This window comes from Lycium barbarum, chromosome 10 (assembly GCF_019175385.1).
Source record: "Lycium barbarum isolate Lr01 chromosome 10, ASM1917538v2, whole genome shotgun sequence".
NCBI classification, from domain to species: Eukaryota; Viridiplantae; Streptophyta; class Magnoliopsida; order Solanales; family Solanaceae; genus Lycium; species Lycium barbarum.
Genome location: NC_083346.1, coordinates 110,040,782 through 110,062,833, shown reverse-complemented (window position 1 = coordinate 110,062,833; position 22,052 = coordinate 110,040,782). Strand labels below are relative to the sequence as shown.

The window sequence follows — 22,052 nt, the reverse complement described above, 5'->3', positions numbered from 1 at the left end:
CAGCAACGTTCGTTATTGCTTCTTCGAAGTTTCCTGTAAAGCTAAAGACAAAGGAAAGGAAAACAGAAGCACAAATGCGTTATTTCTTCATAAAGCAAAAAATGTTTTGTTGTTGCTTTATTAGAATGATGCTTTTACTTCACGCTAAATAAATACTTAGTTGCTTTTGTGATTCGTTGCTTCAACGTTTTCAAACTAATATTTTAGGCAGTTAATTAGCGATGAGTCCACCGAAAAACATAAATAAATAAAGAAAGAAAGAAAAGAGAAAAAGAAGCATCCAGCTGAATTATTGAAGTATAATGTTAACTACTTTTTATGATCATTTACACTATTTAGTGTATAAAAAAAATAATACTCTTATCCACAATAAGTGAGATTAAAGACTTGAAAAAGAGTTTCTATTTATTGTAATATTTTTTACACTATCACGTCTTTTAGCATAACTTTAAGTAAGTATATATATAACATGTTGGATTACAAGTTATTTTTATCATGAAATAGATTCTTGGACTATCATGATAAATACTACTAACCAAATGAGAATGTAAAAGAAAAGAACTAGATCACTGCAAAATGCAATGAATTAAGCTACAAATAAAAAATGCAAAAGATTAATTAAAAAAAGATAGAGAAACAGGTAAGAAAGAGATCAAAATAAAATTAATTAAGTCAATAAAGAAAGATTCCAAATTCCAGATGTGAAAGTGAAAAAAGACATTGGTTGCATTGCTGGCCGTACTTTAGAATTTCCAGAACTGCATAGAATTTCCTAATTCCTACTTTGTTAGATCGATTAATTCGAAATTCACATTATCGCATGAAATGAGATAAAACGTTTCGTACCAAGAAAGTCTCATTGTGTCTGTCACTTTTTTTTGTTTTTTTGTTTAACCATTCGAAATATGAAGTTTAGTAGCTTGGTTAATTTGAATTGCTGTGTGGGATAAAATGATTTTTATTAAAAAATTCTCAATGCGTCTGCCATTTTTTTTTTTGGTTTAATTATTCGGAATTTGAAGATTAGTAGTTTGATCAATTAGAATCCGCGCATGGGGTAAAGCGATTTCTATCAAAAAGAATTCTCAGTATGTTTGTTTGTTTGTATGTTTTTTTTTTTTTTTGTTTAACCATTCGGAATTTGAAGGTTAGTAGCTTGACTAATTTAAATTCGCATGAGGTAAAGAGTTTTTTATTAGTGTATTTTTCATATTTTTTTATTTAACCACTCTAGATTTAAAGTTTATTAGCTCGATTAATCTGAATTCACGCGAACACTTAGTTGGGTAAAGCGCCCCTATTCTCATTGCATCTGCCACCTAATTTTTTTTTCCGGTAAACTATTCAAAGCTGAAGTTTCGACTAATCTGAATTTTCACTTGCACACTAGACTAGGTAAAGCACTTTGTATCAAGAGTTTCGGTTCTCACAGCGGATGCCACCTACGTGTACACACCAGCAACACATGCGTGTACTTTTTTTTTTTTATTTGGTCTTTTGGTAAGTATATAAATACTTATCCTGTGAATCTTAGTAATCCACAAGGAGTTAGATAAAACCCAATCACTTCTATATATATACTTCCTTTATTCCTTTCATTGCAATCTTTCTATCAATTTTCTCTGTCCATTATATTCTAAGATTTTAAACATGGCTTCCTGCAACAACATACATCAAGAGGGTATGCAGCTCTTATTTCCTTTTTTTTTTCTTGTTATTCTCATGTTACATGTTTTGTAGTTTTTGTAATTTGAGAACTTGAGGAGTTATAATTTGTTTAATTAATTTGATATGCAGGAATTGAGAAGAGAGAGCCAACCCCTCTAGAAAAACATGTTATGTTCTTTGATATCGACAAGAATGGAATTATTTACCCTTGGGAAACTTATCAAGGTTTTAATTTCTATCTCACTATTTTCCTTTCATTTTTCTTTCACATATATGTAGTTTAAGCAGGGCAGGAGCTACAATCATCGGATGATGGTCAGTTAAATATCTTTATCCAAGAATTATACTGTGTATATAGGTCAAATATTACTTTATATACTACATAGTAGATTTTGAAACATCCTTGAACACTATTAATGAAAGTCCTGGGCAACGATGGCCAAGAGATCAATTAAATTCTAATTCATAACATTATGAAGTGAATATATTGTGATCTCTTGACCATTGTTTGTTTTTCTTCCTTCTTCATTTCATTACAAGTTAATATTCAATTTTCATCTCTAAATATTAGGAGTATAATTTCGCACTTCACTTCACTTCACTTTAATTAAATTATATATGTATAATCATCCTTTTTTTTTCGGTTGATAAATCCTTTCTTTGAATTACCAGGTTTCCGGAAAATTGGAAGTGGTATTTTTCTTTCCATTTTTGCATCCTTCTTCATTAATTTTGGCCTCAGCCGAAACACTCGACCTGTAAGTCTCTCTATCTCTTTCTTTATATGATTCTTTTTTTCTCCACGATTCATTTGAGTTTGTAGAGTCACACATTTGAATATGAACGTATTATTATTTAATAAGTGGTCTCATTTATATTCTCATTTTGAATATCGTAATAGAAAGAAAAAAAAAATATTATAGTGAAAGTCTAAGGTAGGTAACAACTGTATTGAATATGATGACATACAATAGAAGAAATAAAGTGAAAAGATATATGGAAATATTTTACTTTGTTTCCCTAATAACTTGGGTTTTTTTTCTTCTATTGCATGAATGAGTGGGTAATAAGAATGACAATGATCAGCAATGGAAGGCGAAGATTAAGGACCTTATGATGATTTTAAATTTTTTTTGCCTAAATTAATATATATGTTCATGTGTAACTAGGGGAGTTACGCACTTTTCGGTTTAGCTTCACTAACTATATTTACAGTTTTTCTGATCTTACGACTAATTCAATTTTTAAAGCTATAAATCCCACATGTGTGTATATTAATTAATAGTATATTTTCAGTTCTTTTTATTTATTTAATTTGTGCATCACTCGAGAGAATATTTAGGTCTCATTTACATTCTCATAATATCGTAAGAGTACGAAACCAAAAATATTATACTGAAAGACTAAGCTCACTAACTGTAATATTGTATTCACACCTTTCCAAATTTTGGAATCAAATCAAGGACAATTTCATTTTTCAAAGCTATATTTCCCGCATCTATAATACTATATGTTAGTCGTATATTTCCAGTTTTTTTTTTTCATCTTTGTACATGACTCGAGAGAATATTTATTCGGAGATCAATGGTTGTGAGAAGCCCCCTTGATTTTTTTGATAGGTTATTTTTAATGGGAGTATAATACATATGTGAAATTTTACAAAAATTTCACCAAATATTAAAATTTAAATCATAATTTTGAAAATACAATGAAGTCAGTATTTAAAATTTTAAACATCAATTTCATCAAGTCAAAATCTTGAATTCACCTTCGATCTTAATGTTGGATAAGATCCGAATGTATTTCATGGTATCAATATATAATTATTTCCTAAAAGCTTTTGTAGTAGTAGTTTGCATGGTTAGATAAGGACCCTGATGTTGCCAAAGTGAAGAAATAAAATAACCGTTTTTATAGACTTCATGGTATTCCGAACTTAGAAAAATGCTTAGCGTAGAATATAACACGTACAAATCCAAAAATGATTCCATCTCCTTTTGTTTAATAAATTCATTTTCCTAGTTTTTATCTCCAAGTTGTGCGCAATCAGGCAGTTGTGTTCACATGTAAATACACTAAAATTCACATGATTTCATGTCATATTAACACCTTACACCTTACATATCATTAGAAAAATTATTAAAATACTTTACATGTCAGAAAGCATATCTTGCATGCATGTATTTGATCGATCACGTCTTTAATTAATTCTTTTGCAGTTTTATTTTAATTTGTTTTATGCTTAATTAATTTCTAATGCTAGACCAAGTTTGTTGCATAGTTTAAGCACCTCTTACAAAATATTTTAGTCACAGAAGAAGTAAATAGTTAATCTATATACTGCATGCTGTACTAGTGTAATTTAACTATTTATAGTACATCATTTAACATTTGTTTTCAAAGTTATTAAGTAATTCATACCCCCTCCCTGTCAGTTTATATGATCTATTTTTTTATCTATTAAAAAAATGACTTAATTAGCTTCTTTGTAATCTGGACTTGTTTGGCTTTGTGCCTAGACAACTCGCATTATATAAAAGTAAAAGAGGTCCACTATTCCTGTAACTAGTCCACAAAAATCCTTCGTTAGAATGAGATTTAGAAAAATAACAAAGAAAAAATACCATCTTGTAGCAAGAGTAATTAATCGTTATTGTTTCACGGTCAATCTATTCACTAGTCTTAATAATATTTTTCATTGTTCACTAATAAATCAACTAATTAAACTCATATTTCTATAATCAATTCAATTCCCCAATTTAGTCGGGAGCAAACACCTACGGAAAGATTGCTTAATATAAGAAAATTAAAGATCGCTTTGATTTATCCATGGTTTGTTCAATTTATTCCTTATTCCTATATATGTCGAAATAATTTAATTTAAACTTTTCATTTTACTCTAAATGACAATTTTTATAGCAAAATCAAGGTTATGGTATGTATATATTTAAGATACATGTTCAAAGAATATATAGTTACATAAATATTATAGTAGTATATTTAAGACACGATTAATTAATTAATGTTTGGCTAAAAATAATTTTCGGCATCATCTCATTTCGAGGACTCACAGAAATACCCGAATGTGCCACAATCCGTTTGACGTTACAACAATGTGTTGAACTTTCATGAATGTTAATTTTCTTGTAGAAAATAGATGGAGGGAAGTAACTGATAACTAATAAATTACAACTGTATCATGTTGACTAATACAGGGGAAATGGCCTTCTTTGGTCTTTCCAATTGAAGTGAAGAACATCAAATTTGCCAAGCATGGCAGTGACAGTGGTGTCTACGACAGTGAAGGAAGGTACGCATTTCATGCCTTCTTTATTTTTATTTTTTGTGAGCAAGAAATTCATCCAGAACCAACCCCTTAATATTTTGGTTCCCACCCGGTGTTCGGTCTCAACATTGGGCTTGATTGTATCAGCATTCGCTTGAGGAAATTCTACATTAGGGAGCAAAGCGTACCCTAACAAAGATGACTCCTTACCTTGGGGACTCGATAGAACCAACCCCTTAAGGTATAAGTGTAGCCTTCAAAACCTAGGGATAATGAACCTGTTCCTTTGTCCTTCTCCACTTAAATATTAGGCAGGGCTTAGTTCGTTTTGTCGCAGACTCGAACCGGTGATTTAAATCACAAGTCTCTCAAGCTTTGACAATTGAACTAAGCAATGCCAACTTTGGTCTCATGCTTCCCACCCCGCTAGAACCATCCCATCGACTCCCTGCCTAGCGTCAGAATAAGAAATTTTATGCGGAAATTCAAAAAAAGTACTAGAATGTCGTGCCTACGATGTGAACATGGGAGTATCCAGTTAGTAAGCTATGGGGTCATTTGAATCCATACATTTTGGCTAAGGCTATGTCTATGTGTTAAAAAAGTCACCAAATATATATAAGTAATAGATTCTAAACCCAGTAAATTTGATGAAGGCGTGGTAAACTTATGAGTCTAAGGACGTGAACTTATAACGTAAAGCAAATTTTGAACTCTTTTGCCAATACAATAGAATTTTCTCTCAAGTGAAGGGGAATCTATAGTTATAACCAAAAAAATATCGTTTTCACCCTACTTGTACTAGTATAATTTTTCAAAGACGAGAATTTCTACTCTGCCTCTACCTTATTGCTAAGAGTTTAAGTTTCATCAACTGACGCGTAAAAAGTACCTATACAATCAAAATCACACTGAACACGTGAATTATTTACATCGTTAGTGAATAAAACTTGTACATTTTTGTTGATAATGTTTAACAGTAGAACTGAAAATGTGTCTTCCCATTTTGAAGGTTTGTTCAGGAAAAATTCGAAGAGATATTCAAGAAACATGCACATTCAAACGGAAACGCCTTGACAGGGCAGGAATTGGATGAAATGCTTAAGGCAAACAGGGAACCAAAGGACCATAAGGGACGGTAATACTATTTTCTCTATCGTAAATATTGGATTTTATCAGTAAACTATTGCTAGTAATCCTTCTTCTTCTTTTTATTTTTTTTATTTTTTTATTTAACTCATCCACCTCCAAGAGTGGATGCCTTTCCATTAATCAAAAGAAATTTACACGACAGTGGAGTAGTAACTCCCTGCACCTACTCCATTGGAACAAGCTCTAATTATAGAATGAGTAGGATTTCGAATAGGCTTTCAAAAAATTGAGGATGATTTCTAAGTAAATTCACCCTCAAGGTACATCAAAAGAGTAAGTTCTATACATGTTTCTATTCAAAGAAAATGCATTTCTAACATTTTTAGTCCTAAAGGAAGGGAAGTTCAATTTATCCATGTTGAGTGCACCCCTTATCTCCTTGGGAAGTAGGTGAAACTGAGAAATCCAAGTGGTGTCATTGCATCTCAAGCCCCAGTTAGCCAATCCATCAACAATTTTATTCCCTTCTCTGAAGCAGTGTTTAATACTCCATTCTTCCATTTGTTCCCGAATTTTCTTAGAGTGTTTAATGGAATTCCAAACTCTCCAAGGTGCTTTTGCAGTATCTTGTATCCATTCCACAAGCAGTTGCCAGTCCACTTCAATCTCTAATTTCTTGTATCCATTGTCCTTGCACCAAGCAATTCTAATTTCCACAGTTAACACTTCTGCCATATTATTAGTAGTATGACTAGGGAATTTCCCATAAGCAGCTACTAATTTTCCTTGCCCATCTCTTATAATTCCCCCACCTCTACTAGGTACTAGATTCCCTTTTGCACAACCATTAGAATTAAGTTTAACAAAACCATTATTAGGTCTCTCCCATTTCACCAGAATGTGACACATCTTTTGTGCAGCTTGGTCCATCATCTGATAAAGCTCATCTCCTTTTAAGTATGGAATGATCATGTTGAATTGTTTGTGGACTGTCATAGTAGCTTGAGTATTGATGTTATACTTGATGTTGTTTAGATTCATCTTCTTGTTTTCATATCCCTGCTTGCATCTTGCTTTCCAAATTTGCGAAGTGATAATCCCTGGTAGAATCTGAAGTAGCATCCTTTATATTGGTTTCCCAGATTTTGCCATCCACCATGAGATTATTTGTTGTCTCAGACATCCATTACCCTGCAAGATACCAAAGATTTTGTTATAAAATTTCCATAGGTTTTGAGCTATCATACCTTTGTAGAACAAATGCTCCTCTTCTTCTTCTTGATCTGGATTGATACACAGGAACATCTTGAAGGTAAATGGATTTTGAATCTGATAAGATTAGTATCAGCTGCAATACTGTGTCTTAGCAATTTCCATAGAAAAAAAGAAGTCTTAAAAGAAAGCTTTTTTGTGCCATGTCATTCTATTGACCATGGTAACCATCTGTTTTTGTCTGACTATATCCCATGCAGCTCTGCAGCTAAAATTCCCATCATTTCTTGGTGTCCATAGTGGTTGATCATTCTCAGCAGCAGAGTGGATATAAACTTCTTGAATAGTATTTGCAATGTTCAGAAGTAGGTTTTGCCTAAGCTTGCTCATGTTCCATTGTCCCTCTTCAATATATTCTGAAACCCTGGCTTTGATAGAAGTAGAACATTCTGCATATTGGCCCAGCTTACCAAGTCCTTACCAATTATCCCACCAGAAATTGATGCTACCATTATTAATTCTCCATAAGATATAATGATCAATCTTATTTTTAATCTTCAATAATCTTCTCCAAGTATGAGAATGTTTATAACTCCATTTCCTTGCCATAGAGTGTATTCTCTTGGAATACTTAGCCTTCATGAACTCAGTCTATATATTATCCTTGGATCTAAATTGCCACCATAATTTTGCTCCAAAACTTTCAGAAATATCCTGCATGGACCTAACACCTATTCCTCCTTCATCTTTTGGATACACATTTTGTGCCATGTTACCCAATGAAATTTGGGTTTCCCATTATAATTTCCCCATAGAAAGTTAGCAAACATACCTTCCATTTGCTTTAAAATAGTTTTAAGGGGGGGGGGGGGGGGGGGGGGGGGGGGGGGGGGGGGGGGTTGACAAATTGATAGAAGATGTATAGGTATAGCACTTAAAACATGTTTCACCAGAATGATTCTCCCTCTTGTGGTTAATTGTTTACTTTGCGAAGAGTTCAATCTCTTCAAGATCTTAGTGGCCATATCTGCAAAGTATTGAATCTTTTTCCTTCCTGCAAACAAAGGACATCCCAAATAAATTATAGGAAAAGTTTCTCTTCTCACTTGAAGAATATCAGATACTATATTAATTGTTTTTTGAGAAATTTCATCATTCATAACAAAACAGCTCTTATTCCTATTAATGAATTTGACCAGAGTTATCTTTATATCTTTTTAGGCAGTCTACAACCAGATTCAAAGTTTGAGACTTTTCTGAACAAAAAATTATCAAATCATCTGCATATGCAAGATGATTGATCTTAGGACCATTAGACTCCATACTAAAACCATTGAACTTATGATTCTCATACAAGTTATTTAAAAGAGAAGATAAACATTCAGAAGCAATAATAAATAAGGAAGGGGATATAGGGTCTCCCTGCTTGATTCCTCTCTCTGATTTAAAAAAGCCATGGCTTTTACCATTTATGACCACTGAGTACCACATATTGGATGGCAAATTTCGGATGATATGAATCCACTTTTCATCAAAGCCCATCTTTCTCATAGCAAAGCATATGAAGTGCTAAGAGATCCTATCATAAGCTTTATCCATCTCAATTTTGAAAACCACATTCTCCCCTTTGTTATAGTGTTTCATATCATGGATCAATTCTTGAGCTAATAAAAAAATTTCTCCAATTTTCCTTCCTTTTATAAAGCCACTCTAGTTGATGGACACAATTTTAGGTAAAAGACTTGCAAGTCTACAGTTAAGCACTTTAGAGATAATCTTCTGAGTAACATTGCTTAAACTGATGGGCCTGAATTCTGAGAAATTTTTAGGGTCCTCAACCTTGGGAATAAGAATAAGACAAGTGTTTGTGAAGTATCTAGTAAGTTGATCCCCATTAAAAATAGCTTGAGCCAACTTAGTGATATCCCTTCCAACAATTTCCTAAGTCTTCTGAAAAAATAAAGCACTGAAGCCACCTGGGCCTGGAGAACTATTTGGATTGATATCCATAACTGCTTTGAGGATTTCTTCCTCATTTGGAATTTTAAGCAACATTTGGTTGTCTGTATCATTGATGTTTTTAGGAATATGGTCCATAATGCTCATATCAATGCATTGTCCACCTTGAGAGAACAAATTCCTATAGAAATTTTCTGCAGCAATCCCAATCTCCTTATCTCCCTCAACCCGTACATCATTATCCAGAATTCTTTGGACACGAAGATGCTTTCTTCTACCCTTCACAATGGAGTGAAAATATTTGGTATTCTCATCCTCTTCAAGGTTCCATTTCAGATTAGCCTTTTGTTTCCAGAATTCATTCACTTTCTTGTGATGAGAGATTACCACAGCTTTGACTCTATTCATTTGCGTTCTATCATCTGGATCCAAGCTCTCAACATATTTTTGCTCCAAAATACTCACTCTGTCTTCTAAAGATTGAGTCTTCTCAAAAATATTACCAATATTATTCCTGGACCAAGAGCTAAGAGCAAAGCTAGTGTTCTTGAGTTTCTGTTGAAATTCCCCCCCCCCCCCCCCCCCCCCCCCCCCCCAAAAAAAAACCTTTAATATGGGATTTCCAGTTGGTTTTGACAACATCTTGAAAACCATCACAATCAACCCAAAAGTTTAAGAATCTAAAGTATTTGATATGTGAAACTTGAGGGTTATCCATAGCAATAAATAAAGGACAATGATCAGATCCTACTCTAGGAAGATGTTGAACATTAGTGTTTGAGAAAAGATCTTCCCATTCTTCATTATGAACCATTCTATCAAGCCTTTTCCATATTATATCTTGGCCTTTTCTCTCATTGCACCAAGTAAAAACGTGGCCAGTGTAACCATTATCCCTTAAACCACAGTCACTAAAGCATTCCATGAATGGAATACTCTTGCTCGACTTACGGGGCTTACCACCAATTTTTTCTTCTACATCTAGAATATTATTAAAATCTCCAGTAACAGCCCAGGGAGCATTAATAGTAGAAGAAAAAATTCTCATATAATTCCATAAATCTTATCTTCCTGCACTTGATGATTTTGCATAGACTATAGAAACGTAGAACTCCTTGTCATTCTCATGGATTTTGTAAGTGATCATTTGCTCTTCATTAGCATAAATAGAACAACTTAGACTGTGATTCCAAAAAACCCATTTTTTGTTGCTACAGTCAGAAAAAAATTCATGCATATTCAAATTCCTTTTGTAGCTTTCAATTCTATCATCCTTTATAAAAGGCTCTTGTATAGCAATAAGCTGAATTTTATGTGTTGCAATAAAAAACTTTACCCTTTCTGTAGAGGCATAGGTTTTCATGCCTCTAATGTTCCAATTAAGAAGCTTGATCATTTAACACCTTTTTTGGAAGGGTTTTGTAGTTTCTGCAATTGTCTCCTAGATTTAGGGGGATCCTTATTTTGCTCTTCCCTTTTCTCTCCTTGATCTTTTAAGGGCATATTGCTTTTCACCTTTGAAAGGACATGTTTGCTTGATTATTTCTGCTTTTCTTCCTGATCCGTGTCTGAGTCCTCTTCTTCTTCTTCATTTTTCCCTTTCTCAGAATCATCTAAAGTATTATCCTCCTCAGAGGAAGTTATGTCAGTCCAATCATCAGTTTTTCTTTATGAGGATCATTGGTTGTGCTTTCTCCCTCATCTGTTTTAGTATTCCCACCCTCACCACTGTTATCCTTGATAGATTCATCATCCTACATAAGCTCATCAAAACTATTTTGAGTGATCATGATATCATTCTGATCATTGTTACCAGCTTCTTTTGATCTTCTTTTCTTCTTCCCTGATCTGTTCTTTGAATTCTTGTACTCACATTCCTCCTATTTTCAATCAAATAACTCAACTATTAGCTCATTGGGATTATTTATCATAATGGCCTGCCTTTCTTCTTAGTCATCATGTTGGTCACTTGCAGAGTTATTTAAGTCTTCATCAATCTCCCTTGGATTCAGATTGCTTTGAGTCACATCTTCCATTTGCTTATGAACAATCTGATCACTATCTTTCTCATCCCTTGTGTCATCTTGATTCTTTTGCTCTACCACAGCAGGGTTATGAATCTCATTCTTTTTATTCTGATCTTTCTTATTTTTTTGATTTCTCTCAGAGACAGGCATTGGTTTGTCAACCCCAAATGCCGCACCAGTTGGTTTAAAGATCTTAGGAGGTTCACTCCAACCCCTTGGTGTCGTTCTAATCAAGTCTGGTTGGCTTTTTTGATTTCTTCCCCATATTCTCTGTCTCTTGGTTGTTAACCGGGACTGATTCCATTACTGGTAATGTCAATGTTTGAATATCAGTGTTGGCATTCCAGTGTGTACTGTTCTTCTTGCCATGATTTGGTTTGGTTCATTTCGATTTGTCGGATTTGGAGGTTCTGATATAGTGACAGCATAGGAACTGCCTACTACGGGCTCCGAGATGAGAGGTTGTTCCTGGGGTATAAGGGATTGGTATTGTGTATTCGACGGAGGATCACTTGCTGGCGACCCCATCGAGTTAGTGAAAGAGGAAATTGGATGGTAGCAGCTAATTTTGATATAACGGCTATATAATTTCTAGAGAGAGGGAGGACCTCCTCTTTCTAAAATTACTATTTCTCTATAAAAAAAACTACACACTTTTTTTGTTGTTGCAGATTCATCCTTACCGTTGGCTAGAATTAGTGGAATGTTAATTGAGATGTTTAAGAGAGTCATAAAGGATAATTAAGATAAATAATCTTATAATTAAAACTATTAAATATTTTTTTACTTAAATTAAGCGGTATGTAAGAATCTTAAAACAGATAATTTGATTCAGCGGTATTATTATTGTTGTTGTTGTTGTTGTTGTTGTTGTTGTTGTTATTGTTGGGTTCATGAAGCAAGTAAAAATATACTAATAAGGAGGATTATGTTATGCAGTATTGCGGCTTTATCAGAGTGGAAGGTACTATACTTTCTTTGCAAAGACAAGCATGGATTGCTTGGAAAAGAAACAATAAGAGGTGTTTATGATGGTAGCTTATTTGAACAAATGGCCAAGGAGCACCAATCCAAGAAGAAAAAGTAATTAAATTATCTTCATCATCTAATTAATTCCTAATTATTTCTCATCAATTATGTTTTGCAATTGATTTCTCTTCGTTTTTTTTTTCTTATACGATTTTAATAGCATTCCAGAATTATATCAAGTTCATAAGAAAGGGGATCTCTTATAGTCCTAGCCACAATGTACAGTTAAGTACATTTGTTATGTATGGATTACTGATAGCTGGAATCTGGTGGATTTTCTCCATATTTGTAATATTGTGAGTTAATTCTTTGTAATGATCTGTGGAAGTGATTTTCTCTCATTATATGGCAGTTTAATTGTGTTTTTTTTTCTTTTTTTTTTTTTGTCTGATTAAATTGTCATATTTCCTTTTCTTTTTTGGTCACCTTCTGAATATGGAATGCCTATATCTGGCATGCCTAAAATGATCATGGTACTAGCTACTACTTTATAGGAATACATATATGTATTTAATCTTGAAAATCTAAGAGAAAAGATAAATATCCAGCTAGAAAGAAAAGCAGAGTACAACGACACTTTGAGATTAAATCTAAAACCATAGAAGAAGATATTTGGGGCTTTGTTTAACCTTAAAATGGGGAACAATTAAATTTATACGTGATGCCAAAGATATGTGGCTAAATTCAATTTGATATTAGATTACAAGGGAAACCAATAAGTGAATAAGGAAGAAGATCTGACTAGATGTTGATTGAGTCCAGCCTCGATATGAAAACCGAGGTCGATACTCGATGCTGAGTACGTATACGATGGATAATAGAAATGAATTCAAGAACAAAATGGAGGTGAATGCAAGTAATTCTTTTTCTTTTTATATGAACTCTTTCTTTCTGTTGCCAATCCCTTTAATGGATGAGAACCTCCTCTTTATATGATAGAGGAATTTCAACCCTAGTACAATTCTAAATAAAGAAAATAAATTTGGTGACATCTATTTTACCGAGATCGACGCTAAATTATCCAGTTGAGGGCGGATATTTCGGTCTTCTCCTTATGGCAGTCAATTGCTCTTCCTTTATCACCTCATCCCGGCCCGAACTAGAAGCCACGTTTCCGGTGAGACGGTCGTATCGTGACCGAGCATAACCATGACAACGGGAAACCGAGCGTTCCTGTATCCTCGGTTTTACCCGTATACAGATAGTACCCCCATTTCCCGAGGTACAATTACTAATGGCGGGGAATGGACCAAAATAAGCTGAACAGCCGCCTCTAATTACCTAGGACAAGACCTTTCAGTCAACTTTCACTCTGCCCGATGCTAGGTCATCATTACCCAGCCGCCAAATCTTTTTGGGGAATCCCCTATGTATATAAAGCCCATGTCTTCTTTCTTTTCCATACATCTTCACTTCTTCAAGTCTCACTTGGCTCCACCTCAAAACCTATTGTTATTCCTGTATTGAGTCTATAATATTCCTCGGATCTTCAATCTTCTTTTTCCAGGGCATAACTACTTATCGTTAAAGAAAACCTTCCGCGAACATGGCTTACGTACCGTTATTGACTCAGGGTAAAGATCAGCGTTCATGCCATCAACTGGAGCCGCTGGTTCTGATAGCGGGTTAGAATCTATCGCTGCTGGTATTGTTCCGTCGGGTTTTATTTATACTAACGATTGTAAAGTTTTTTGTCATCTCGACCAGTGGAGAATTTCGAATCTTGTATCGGTGATAGCGCCATTACTACGGTCAGGGAAGATTGCCATCTAGGCGCAGATGTCGACATCCTCACCGTTGGGGATGGTGTGAAAATAAATCATCATGTCGCCGGTTACTCGTTATTATATACTTATCCCTTTGCCATAGGGTTCACCCTCCCTGTTCATAGAGTAATCGAGGACTTCTGTCGTCGGTATCGAATATGTATCGGGCAGATCGCCCCGCAAATTTGGAGGTTCGTGTACTGTATTGAGAAGTTAGCCAATGCGGCCGGAATCGCTTTCACCCTCGATCATTTGCTTCATTTATATGTACCTAGGGTGATCCGATGGGGAATTGTTCAGATGCTTCCTAGGGGAAGCCAAAGCCTAATCGACCCCGAAGACGATTATGATCGAGGATGGCTTCACTGGTTCTTGATGATACGCACGGTTCAACTTCGCCGTCCATCGTCTGCCAATTTTCCCGAAGTGTGGAACCCTTCACCGGATCCGATTGAACCCACGCTTGAAACTGCTATTTTTGAATGGGTGATTGCCCTTCTCCGGGCTTCTCGTAGCTTAGGCCGTTCTTGGAGAAGAATGGCACCTGAAGGGTGGAAAGGCAAAAACCGTGGTAACTTCTTAATCTGATCTTTTCGACCCTCATTTCCCTGTATTATATCCTAACTCAATACCTTTAGTTTCCAGGACTTCAGATGAGGAGGGCTTCCAAGGGAAAGTCAGTAGCTGAGGACGTAGTTCGGGAAGAAGAACACCTACTCCATCGAGGCCACCTAGATGCAGGGAGGATGGAAGTTTTCCCTTATGCATTCGGGGGTTGGATCTCTAGTTCGTACTCGTAATATCATGGGGACCCGTCGGGAAATTCCTTCAGGCGAAGCCCCGCCAACAATTATGCTCGATGAGGAAGATTTATCGGGATTGGATATCCCCATCTCATCCGCCTCTTCTGTAAGTCACGGGGATATCTAATAGGTATCACCCATCATTGTCGCATCCCGTGGATATGCTCAAAGATCTCATCCTCTGACTTGTTAGGTTGATTAAGGATGTGGCTGTCTTACTTTTGTTTTCCTATTACTGGTCGTCGAGTAGGGTTTCTTCTGCTTTTCCTGATGTACTGATGTATCCGACATAGTCGGAATTTTGTGGAATGGAAAAAATCTTTAATGAGATTTCGTAATTTGGCTGTTATTGGACTTCATTGAGCATTCTATCGTGTATTGTTTGTACCCAAACCTTTATATATGCCCTTGTTATATCCGATCAATAATCACTTACTCCATAATCCGTAAAAACCCGTCATTTTTTGCTACCAGCCACCGTAATCCAGCATCTTATTATTAAACTCGGCCACGACTGGTTCGAAACCATATCCTTTGTGACCTATTCGGAAGCTTTACTCGATTATAGAGGTATTCGCACGAGGTCTCGATCTAGGTCTCTTCGAAAGGTCGACCCGTTTAAGCACGATCTGTTGGTTGAGCGAACGTCCCGGTTCCTTCTCGCGTACGCTTCCTAAGATTAGATAGGATCAAGGTCACATCCGTCACATCCGTCAGACATCGACACGTGTCAAGGCCCTGTTGGCTCTGAAAACGGTTGCGGAAGGTAAAGCGTCTCGGTCCCACTATATAAAAGCAAGTTTTCCCCTTCATTTTTCACTTTTTGACTTTTACCAAAGGAATTTTTACTTTCGTGTGCCTTGGATACGTTGATCTTCATATCTTCAAACCTTTATATCTTCATATCTTCTTATTAGTTTCCTGTTCAATCTTCAAACCTTCATTCAAAACCTTCTTATCTTCATAATTCCGAAATGACGAGCAAATCTTCAAAGGCTAAAGCTGGTGAGACCTCTTCGGCTCCTAAACCAGAGCCACTGCTGACTGACTTTATTCCTCAAGACTGTTCGACCATTCGGGACTTCAAAGTCGAGAATCCTTCTCAACAGAGGGATCGAGGTGTCAAAATATTAGCCTATTTGTGCACGATACCCCCGAATAAACTCGAGCAAGTCAAAGAAGATTGTGGGTGGAAAGGTAAGGAGGTCGTTATCCCTGACCAGGATGAAGCCATAACGACCTACATGGAAAGGTATTTAAGTATTTATACCTACCCTTTCACATTCAGCACACTCGACCCTATGGTGGTCGATTTCTGCAAATGGTACGAGATTACCCTCGACCAAATCCACCCGTCATTTTGGAGGATCGTTGTGCCCCTCATTTATTTTACTACAAACGTGAACATTCCGTTCACGGTGCACCACCTACTCCGGCTATATAGCCCCCGTGTATTCAGAGGGGGAATGATTAAACTCTCAAAACGAGCTGGAAAAGCGCCCTTCTCTGGTCTGGACGAAGATAGAGACCGAGGCTAGCAGGGCAGGTTTGTCCGAGTCAGGATAGCGGATCTGATTCTCGCTGACAAATTTCCGTTTCACGAGAGATGGAACCCAAACCGTAAGTAAATTTATGTTGATATGATTCGGCCATGTGCCTGCACCTATGCTGAACCTTTTATTTGTTAGTGTGTATACAGCGCTTACCCGAACCCTCGGTGCGGTTCCTAACCTCGATCGGTGGATCGGGAAAATCTGTTCCCAACTTACTTATGCCGATCGTACCTGGAGACGTTTGTCCCGGTCCCGTTGGGAGGCCGGAACCCATGGTAAGTACTTCCCTTAGAGCGTCGTCCTTTCTTATCTACGCAATACGTTAGATAGGTAAGGACTGTTCTTCTTTTTGCTTCATAGGTTTATCAAAGGCCACCAGAATTCGGGGCCAGGAAACTGCCGAGGCCTCAGCTGAGGAGCAGAATATCGAAGCACCCGATCAGTGAGACCTAGTTGAAAAGAGGAAAAGAAGATCCTCCGAATCTTCTCGAGCTCCTTCCTAGGCCAGGAAAAGATCGAGGATCGTTATCCGAGAGACCTCATCAGAAGATGTCTCGGCCCGTGCTTTGGACGCTGAGGTTGTTGGTCAATTATTATACCATTCTGACGATATGATCAAGTGTTGGGTGGGCATCGTCTTATATACGAGCTCCTCGAGCATGATCTGACCGGTTCTGTTGCAATCACTCCATCATTGGTGGAAAGCTCAAGTCAAATTCCGACTGGGTGGAGCGGCATCTCGAGGTCGACGGACGCAGGGAGCATTGGGTCGAAGGTCGGGACCTCCGATCACATTTCTACTCTAAGTATTAAAAAACTACCAGCATTCCGCCTTTGTACGGTATTGGCTCCGTCCTTCCGATACAAGATGTGGCCTTATCTGAAACGATAATTAACATACAGGATTCTCCGCCGCCATTGGTGGATATTCCCGCCGATGACGAAAAAGCCAAAGGCAAGATGACCGAGCAAAAGGCAGTCGGTCATGAGGGTTATGAAATACCCGCTCCGGATATGTCGAATTTTAAGCATTTTTCCATCCTGTGGCCGATCGTTTCGGGGTTAATTCCGGTCCTAGGTTGTTTCCTGCCCCTAGTACCGACCCGAGTCAAAACAGGCTAATAACTTTCAAGGTGTCGGCCGACATGAACATGCTGTCAGGGCCGGTCGGGGTGGCCAGCTATTTATACCATCTGGTGTCCCAGGAAGACCGTCGAAAAATGGATGAAGTCAGCGAATCATGCCTTTTCAACGAGGCCCAACAGGCATTGAACCGGGTAAGTTTTGTTCTTCTGCTCCTTTCATTTATTTTTAACTTCATGTCTCATTTTACAATCGTCCTTTTTTGTCTTATAGGCCTCCGTGCTTCATCCTGCCAGCTTTCATCGGCTCAGGCATGAAGTGGGCCGGCTCAAGGAGGAGCTTAAAAGAAAAAGTCAGGAGGTGGACGAGTTTATAAATCTATTGCAATACATCTCGTTTCTCCTTGACCTTTCTATCCTGAAGTCGGACTTAACAGTGGCTCGAAACGAAGCTGCCGAGGCTAAGCGGGAGCGCGATCAGTTGGCAGAGAAGGTAAGGGCTTTCGAAGTTTTCAATAAATCTTTAACGACTGATACTAACGCCCTTCCTTCTCAGGCCCGGGCTTATGTTAGCCAGATCGATCAACTTCAGGCAGAGCTGGAAGGGATCAAGCCCGAGTTTAATGTCCTCCACGAAATGACCATCGATGTTGTGGCCGAACGTGATATTCTCAGGGAGCAGCTTCGGGCGTCCGTGGAACAAATGAATGGCCTTAGCTCATCACTTGCTGCGGCCGAAGTTGAACGGGATCGATTGAACCGGGTCATCACCGATCTGCAAGCTGAGCATGGAAAGGCTCTTGAACAGATCTCGGGTTATGATGATATGTTAGAGCACTACAAGGCCGATGTGACTGTTGTCGAAAAGGCTAGTAATCTTTGAGCTGAGTACGAGCGGTGCTTAACCCGAAGGAAAACCCTCAAAGAATTTTAAGCCACTGGCGTGGACTTATTAGATCTGATCGAGGAAGCCAAGAAGCTTGAAGCGGAAGAAAAGGCTGCATTCTAACCTGAGGATTCGGATATCGACCTCGAGACAGCCGATGAAGAGGCCGAGGGGTTGGGTGAAGATTAGGTTCGGGGCCTTGCATCCCTTCTTTTGTTTTTACACCTTTGTTTTGAGGCCACTAGTCCGAGCCTTTGTAAATCTACTTTACGTATGTATGAATGAAAATCAAAATTTGTATTTGACATTTGCAAAGTACTGCTTGGTTCAATGTTTGTTCGGTTTATGCCATCATTATAATTTGCCATATTGTTTCGGCTAGGATAAAATTCAAGTGGTAACGGCTCGTGATTGGGTTTTAGTCCGTGTTGACTTTAGTCATTGCTTTATTTATAATTTGCAAGATAGACCCGATCACGACAATTTTGCGTTTTTAGACCTTGGTCTTTAACCGTTTAGGTCGCAGCTTTCGAGCTTGCATATGTTTTTTAGATCGTAGTCTTTAACTGTTTACGCCATAGATTAGACCGTAGTCTTTAACTGTTTACGCCATAGTTTTTCGGTATTTGGCAACATTGGATCCTTTTGTTCGAAGTAAGTTTTTTATTGAAAAACCGGCCAGGGATGCATTCGTAATTTTTACCGCGGTAAGAACAAACTAAGTGGACACGATTCAATCGATCGTTTGGTTCTTACATTTGATCCTATCGTTCAGACCTTGGCTTTTACATAGTTATCACCTAACTCATGGTATAATAGTCCCCTAGTATTTGAGTTCGAAGTATGAGGGCTCGGGTACTATTAGCCCGGTATGTGCAGTCCCCGGTCTTCGGTCTTTGATCGGTGTGCTCTATATGCGTAGCACGCTGTTCAGCGCTGCCTCATTAAAAACCTTGGCGAAAACTCACTTCGGGACAAAACGGTCAAAGGGAAAAATAATGCAGCACGTGCTTTCAGTCCTAAGTCTATGACTTCCCAGTTTCCGTTGTGCTGCTTCATTGTCCCACGAATTGTATCCCTGCGTGGTTAGATCGAGAGAGAAGAAAACAAAATAAAATTTATTCATACCTTTAACAGTAATATCGTTTTAGGTGTGCTACATTCCAGTTGTGTTTCAGCTGTTGTCCGTCTTCGTTCTCGAGCTGATAAGAACCTTTCTCGGTTATTCCAGTGACTCGGTAACGTCCTTCCCAATTCGGGGCTAATTTCCCTTCATGAAGGTTCTTCGTATGAAGTGTGACCTACCTCATCACTAAGTCCCCAATCTGAAAATGACTGAGGTTGGTCCTCCGGTTATAAAACCTTTGCATTCTCTATTTTTGTACGGCTATCCGGATATGAGCAGCTTCCCTCCTTTCGTCCACGAGATTCAGATTGACAGACATTGCTTCATGGTTCGAGTCTTCAGTGGCATAACGGAATCTTAAGCTTGGCTTACCAACTTCAACGAGTATCAGGGCCTCGGCTCTGTATACAAGGGAAAATGGAGTCTCCCTGGTGCTTGATCTCACCGTTGTGCGGTAGGCCCATAAAACCTCAGGCAGAACCTCCTTCCATCGGTGCTTAAAGCTGGCCAGTCGTTTCTTTAAATTCTGCGATATAGTTTTATTGGTAGACTCGGCCTGGCCATTCGCGCTCGGGTGATACGGGGTTGATAAGATTTTCTTGATTTTGTATTCTTTGAAAAACTTGCTGACCTTGCTACCTAGGAACTGCTTCCCGTTATCGCACGCGATCTCCGCTGGTACCTCGAATCGACAGATTATATGGTCGTAAATGAAATCAATGACCTCTTTCTCCCTGACTTTCTCGAGGGCCTGTGCTTCGACCCATTTAGAGAAATAATCAGTCATAAATAAAATAAATTGCGTCTTACCTAGGGCCCATGGCAAAGGCCCTACTATATCAATGCCCCATTTCATAAACGGCCATGGGGAAAGGACCGGATGGAGCTCTTCCCCGGGTTGATGTATTGACGGGGCGTGCCTTTGGCATTCGTTACATTTTCGAACGAAGGTTTTGGTGTCGTCCTCTATCTCGTTCCAGTAGTATCCTGCCCTGATCAGCTTGCGGACCAATAAATCGGCTCCCGAATGATTTCCGCAAGTCCCCTTATGAACTTCCCTCAGAACGTAATCGGTTTCTCCTTGCCCCAGGCATCTCACCAAGGGGCCGTGGAATGACCTTCTGTATAATGGCTATCGACCAAACAAAATCGAGATGCTTTGGTTCGGAGGGCTCTTGATTCCTTGACATCGGATGGTAGCTTTCCCGTTTGAAGATAATCTATGTACTTGTTCCTCCAATCCCAAGTGAAGCTGGTCGAGTTTATCTCGACGTGGCCGATCTCTATGACCGATTTTGTCAGTTACACCACGGCATCGGAGGCGAACCCTTCTGATTTGATCGAGGATCCCAGATTTGCCAGGGCATCCGCCTCATTATTTTGATCCCGGGGTGTGTGTTCCAACGTCCACTCCTTGAACCAGCGAAGGACAACCTGTAATTTTTCCTGATATCTCCGCATTCTATCATCCTTGATTTCGAAGGTTCCGTTCGTTTGGTTGACCACCAGGAGAGAATCGGACTTGGCCTCTATGATCTCGGCTCCCAAGCTTTTAGCCAGTTCTAAACCTACAATCATAGCCTCATACTCGGCTTCGTTGTTAGTTAAATTAGTTGATCTAATAGATTGTCTTATTATGTCACCTGAGGGAGGTTTGAGAACGATCCCTAACCCGGACCCTTTTACATTAGACGCACCATCCGTGTAAAGGGTCCAGACTCCCGTGCTACTCCTCGAGGCAAGAAGCATCTGCTTGTCGACCTCGGGGATCATGGCCGGTGAAAAATCAGCCACGAAATCAGCCAGTATTTGGGATTTGATTGCAGTTTAGGGTTTATATTCAATACCATACCCGCTAATCTCCACAGCCCACTTTGCTAGTCGGCCTGAGAGTTCGAGTTTATACATAACGTTCCTTAGGGGGTACGACGTTACGACGCATATGGGATGACACTGAAAGTAAGGTTTTAATTTTCTAGATGCACTTAATAAAACCAAAGCGAGTTTTTCGAAATGTGGGTACCTGGTTTCGGTGTCACCGAGGGTTCTACTTATATAGTAAACCGGGTATTGCGTACCATTCTCCTCTCGAACCAGGACACTGCTCACCGCTATCTCAGACACCGCCAAGTATAGATACAACTGCTCGTTCGCTTTTGGCGTATGGAGTAGAGGTGGGCTTGATAAGTACCTTTTGAGTTCTACCAAGGCCATCTGACATTCGGGGGTCCATGCAAAGTCAGTCTTTTTCTTGATCAATGAGAAGAAACGGTGACTCTTGTCCGAGGATTTGGAGATGAATCGGCTTAGGTCAGCTATCCGTCCCGTCAATCTTTGTACCCCTTTGATGTCGTTTATCACGGTGATATCTTCGATTGCCTTTATCTTATCCGGGTTGATTTCGATTCCCCGGTTTGACACCATGAATCTGAGAAACTTGCCCGATCCGACTCCGAAGGCACATTTTTCTAGGTTCAGCTTCATGTTGTACTTTCTTAATATGCTCAAAGTTTCCTGCAAAAATTTCAAGTGGTCCTCTGCTCGCAGGGACTTAACGACCATG

At 38.3% G+C, this 22,052-nt stretch overlaps 2 protein-coding genes across 3 annotated transcripts; both read left to right on the top strand.

The window, feature by feature from the left end:
• The first annotated feature begins 1,277 nt into the window (after nt 1-1,277).
• Nucleotides 1,278-12,637, top strand: LOC132614961 (probable peroxygenase 5). The gene is made up of 7 exons (XM_060329516.1): nt 1,278-1,681; nt 1,798-1,893; nt 2,341-2,426; nt 4,884-4,978; nt 5,967-6,092; nt 12,184-12,327; nt 12,434-12,637. Exons 1-7 carry the CDS (start codon nt 1,651-1,653, stop codon nt 12,477-12,479), a joined length of 624 nt encoding a protein of 207 aa, XP_060185499.1. The 5' UTR covers nt 1,278-1,650; the 3' UTR covers nt 12,480-12,637.
• A 132-nt stretch (nt 12,638-12,769) lies between these two features.
• Nucleotides 12,770-18,723, top strand: LOC132614960 (uncharacterized). 2 transcript variants are annotated; one of them, XM_060329515.1, is made up of 3 exons: nt 12,770-17,672; nt 17,752-17,970; nt 18,034-18,723. In XM_060329515.1, exons 1-3 carry the CDS (start codon nt 17,541-17,543, stop codon nt 18,358-18,360), a joined length of 678 nt encoding a protein of 225 aa, XP_060185498.1. In that variant the 5' UTR covers nt 12,770-17,540; the 3' UTR covers nt 18,361-18,723. The 2 variants fall into 2 exon arrangements, with proteins under 2 accessions (XP_060185498.1, XP_060185497.1); XM_060329514.1 differs by having other exon boundaries at nt 17,752-18,723.
• Nucleotides 18,724-22,052: the final 3,329 nt, after the last annotated feature.

Bases quoted from the DNA above. Each gene is read 5' to 3' on its own strand.
- LOC132614961 (XM_060329516.1), top strand. From the start codon at position 1,651: ATGGCTTCCTGCAACAACATACATCAAGAGG. The intron at 1,682-1,797 runs GTATGCAGCTCT...TTTGATATGCAG, and splicing joins CAACAACATACATCAAGAGG to GAATTGAGAAGAGAGAGCCA. The intron at 12,328-12,433 runs GTAATTAAATTA...CGATTTTAATAG, and splicing joins CACCAATCCAAGAAGAAAAA to CATTCCAGAATTATATCAAG.
- LOC132614960 (XM_060329514.1), top strand. From the start codon at position 17,541: ATGAACATGCTGTCAGGGCCGGTCGGGGTGGCCAGCTATTTATACCAT. The intron at 17,673-17,751 runs GTAAGTTTTGTT...TTTGTCTTATAG, and splicing joins CCCAACAGGCATTGAACCGG to GCCTCCGTGCTTCATCCTGC.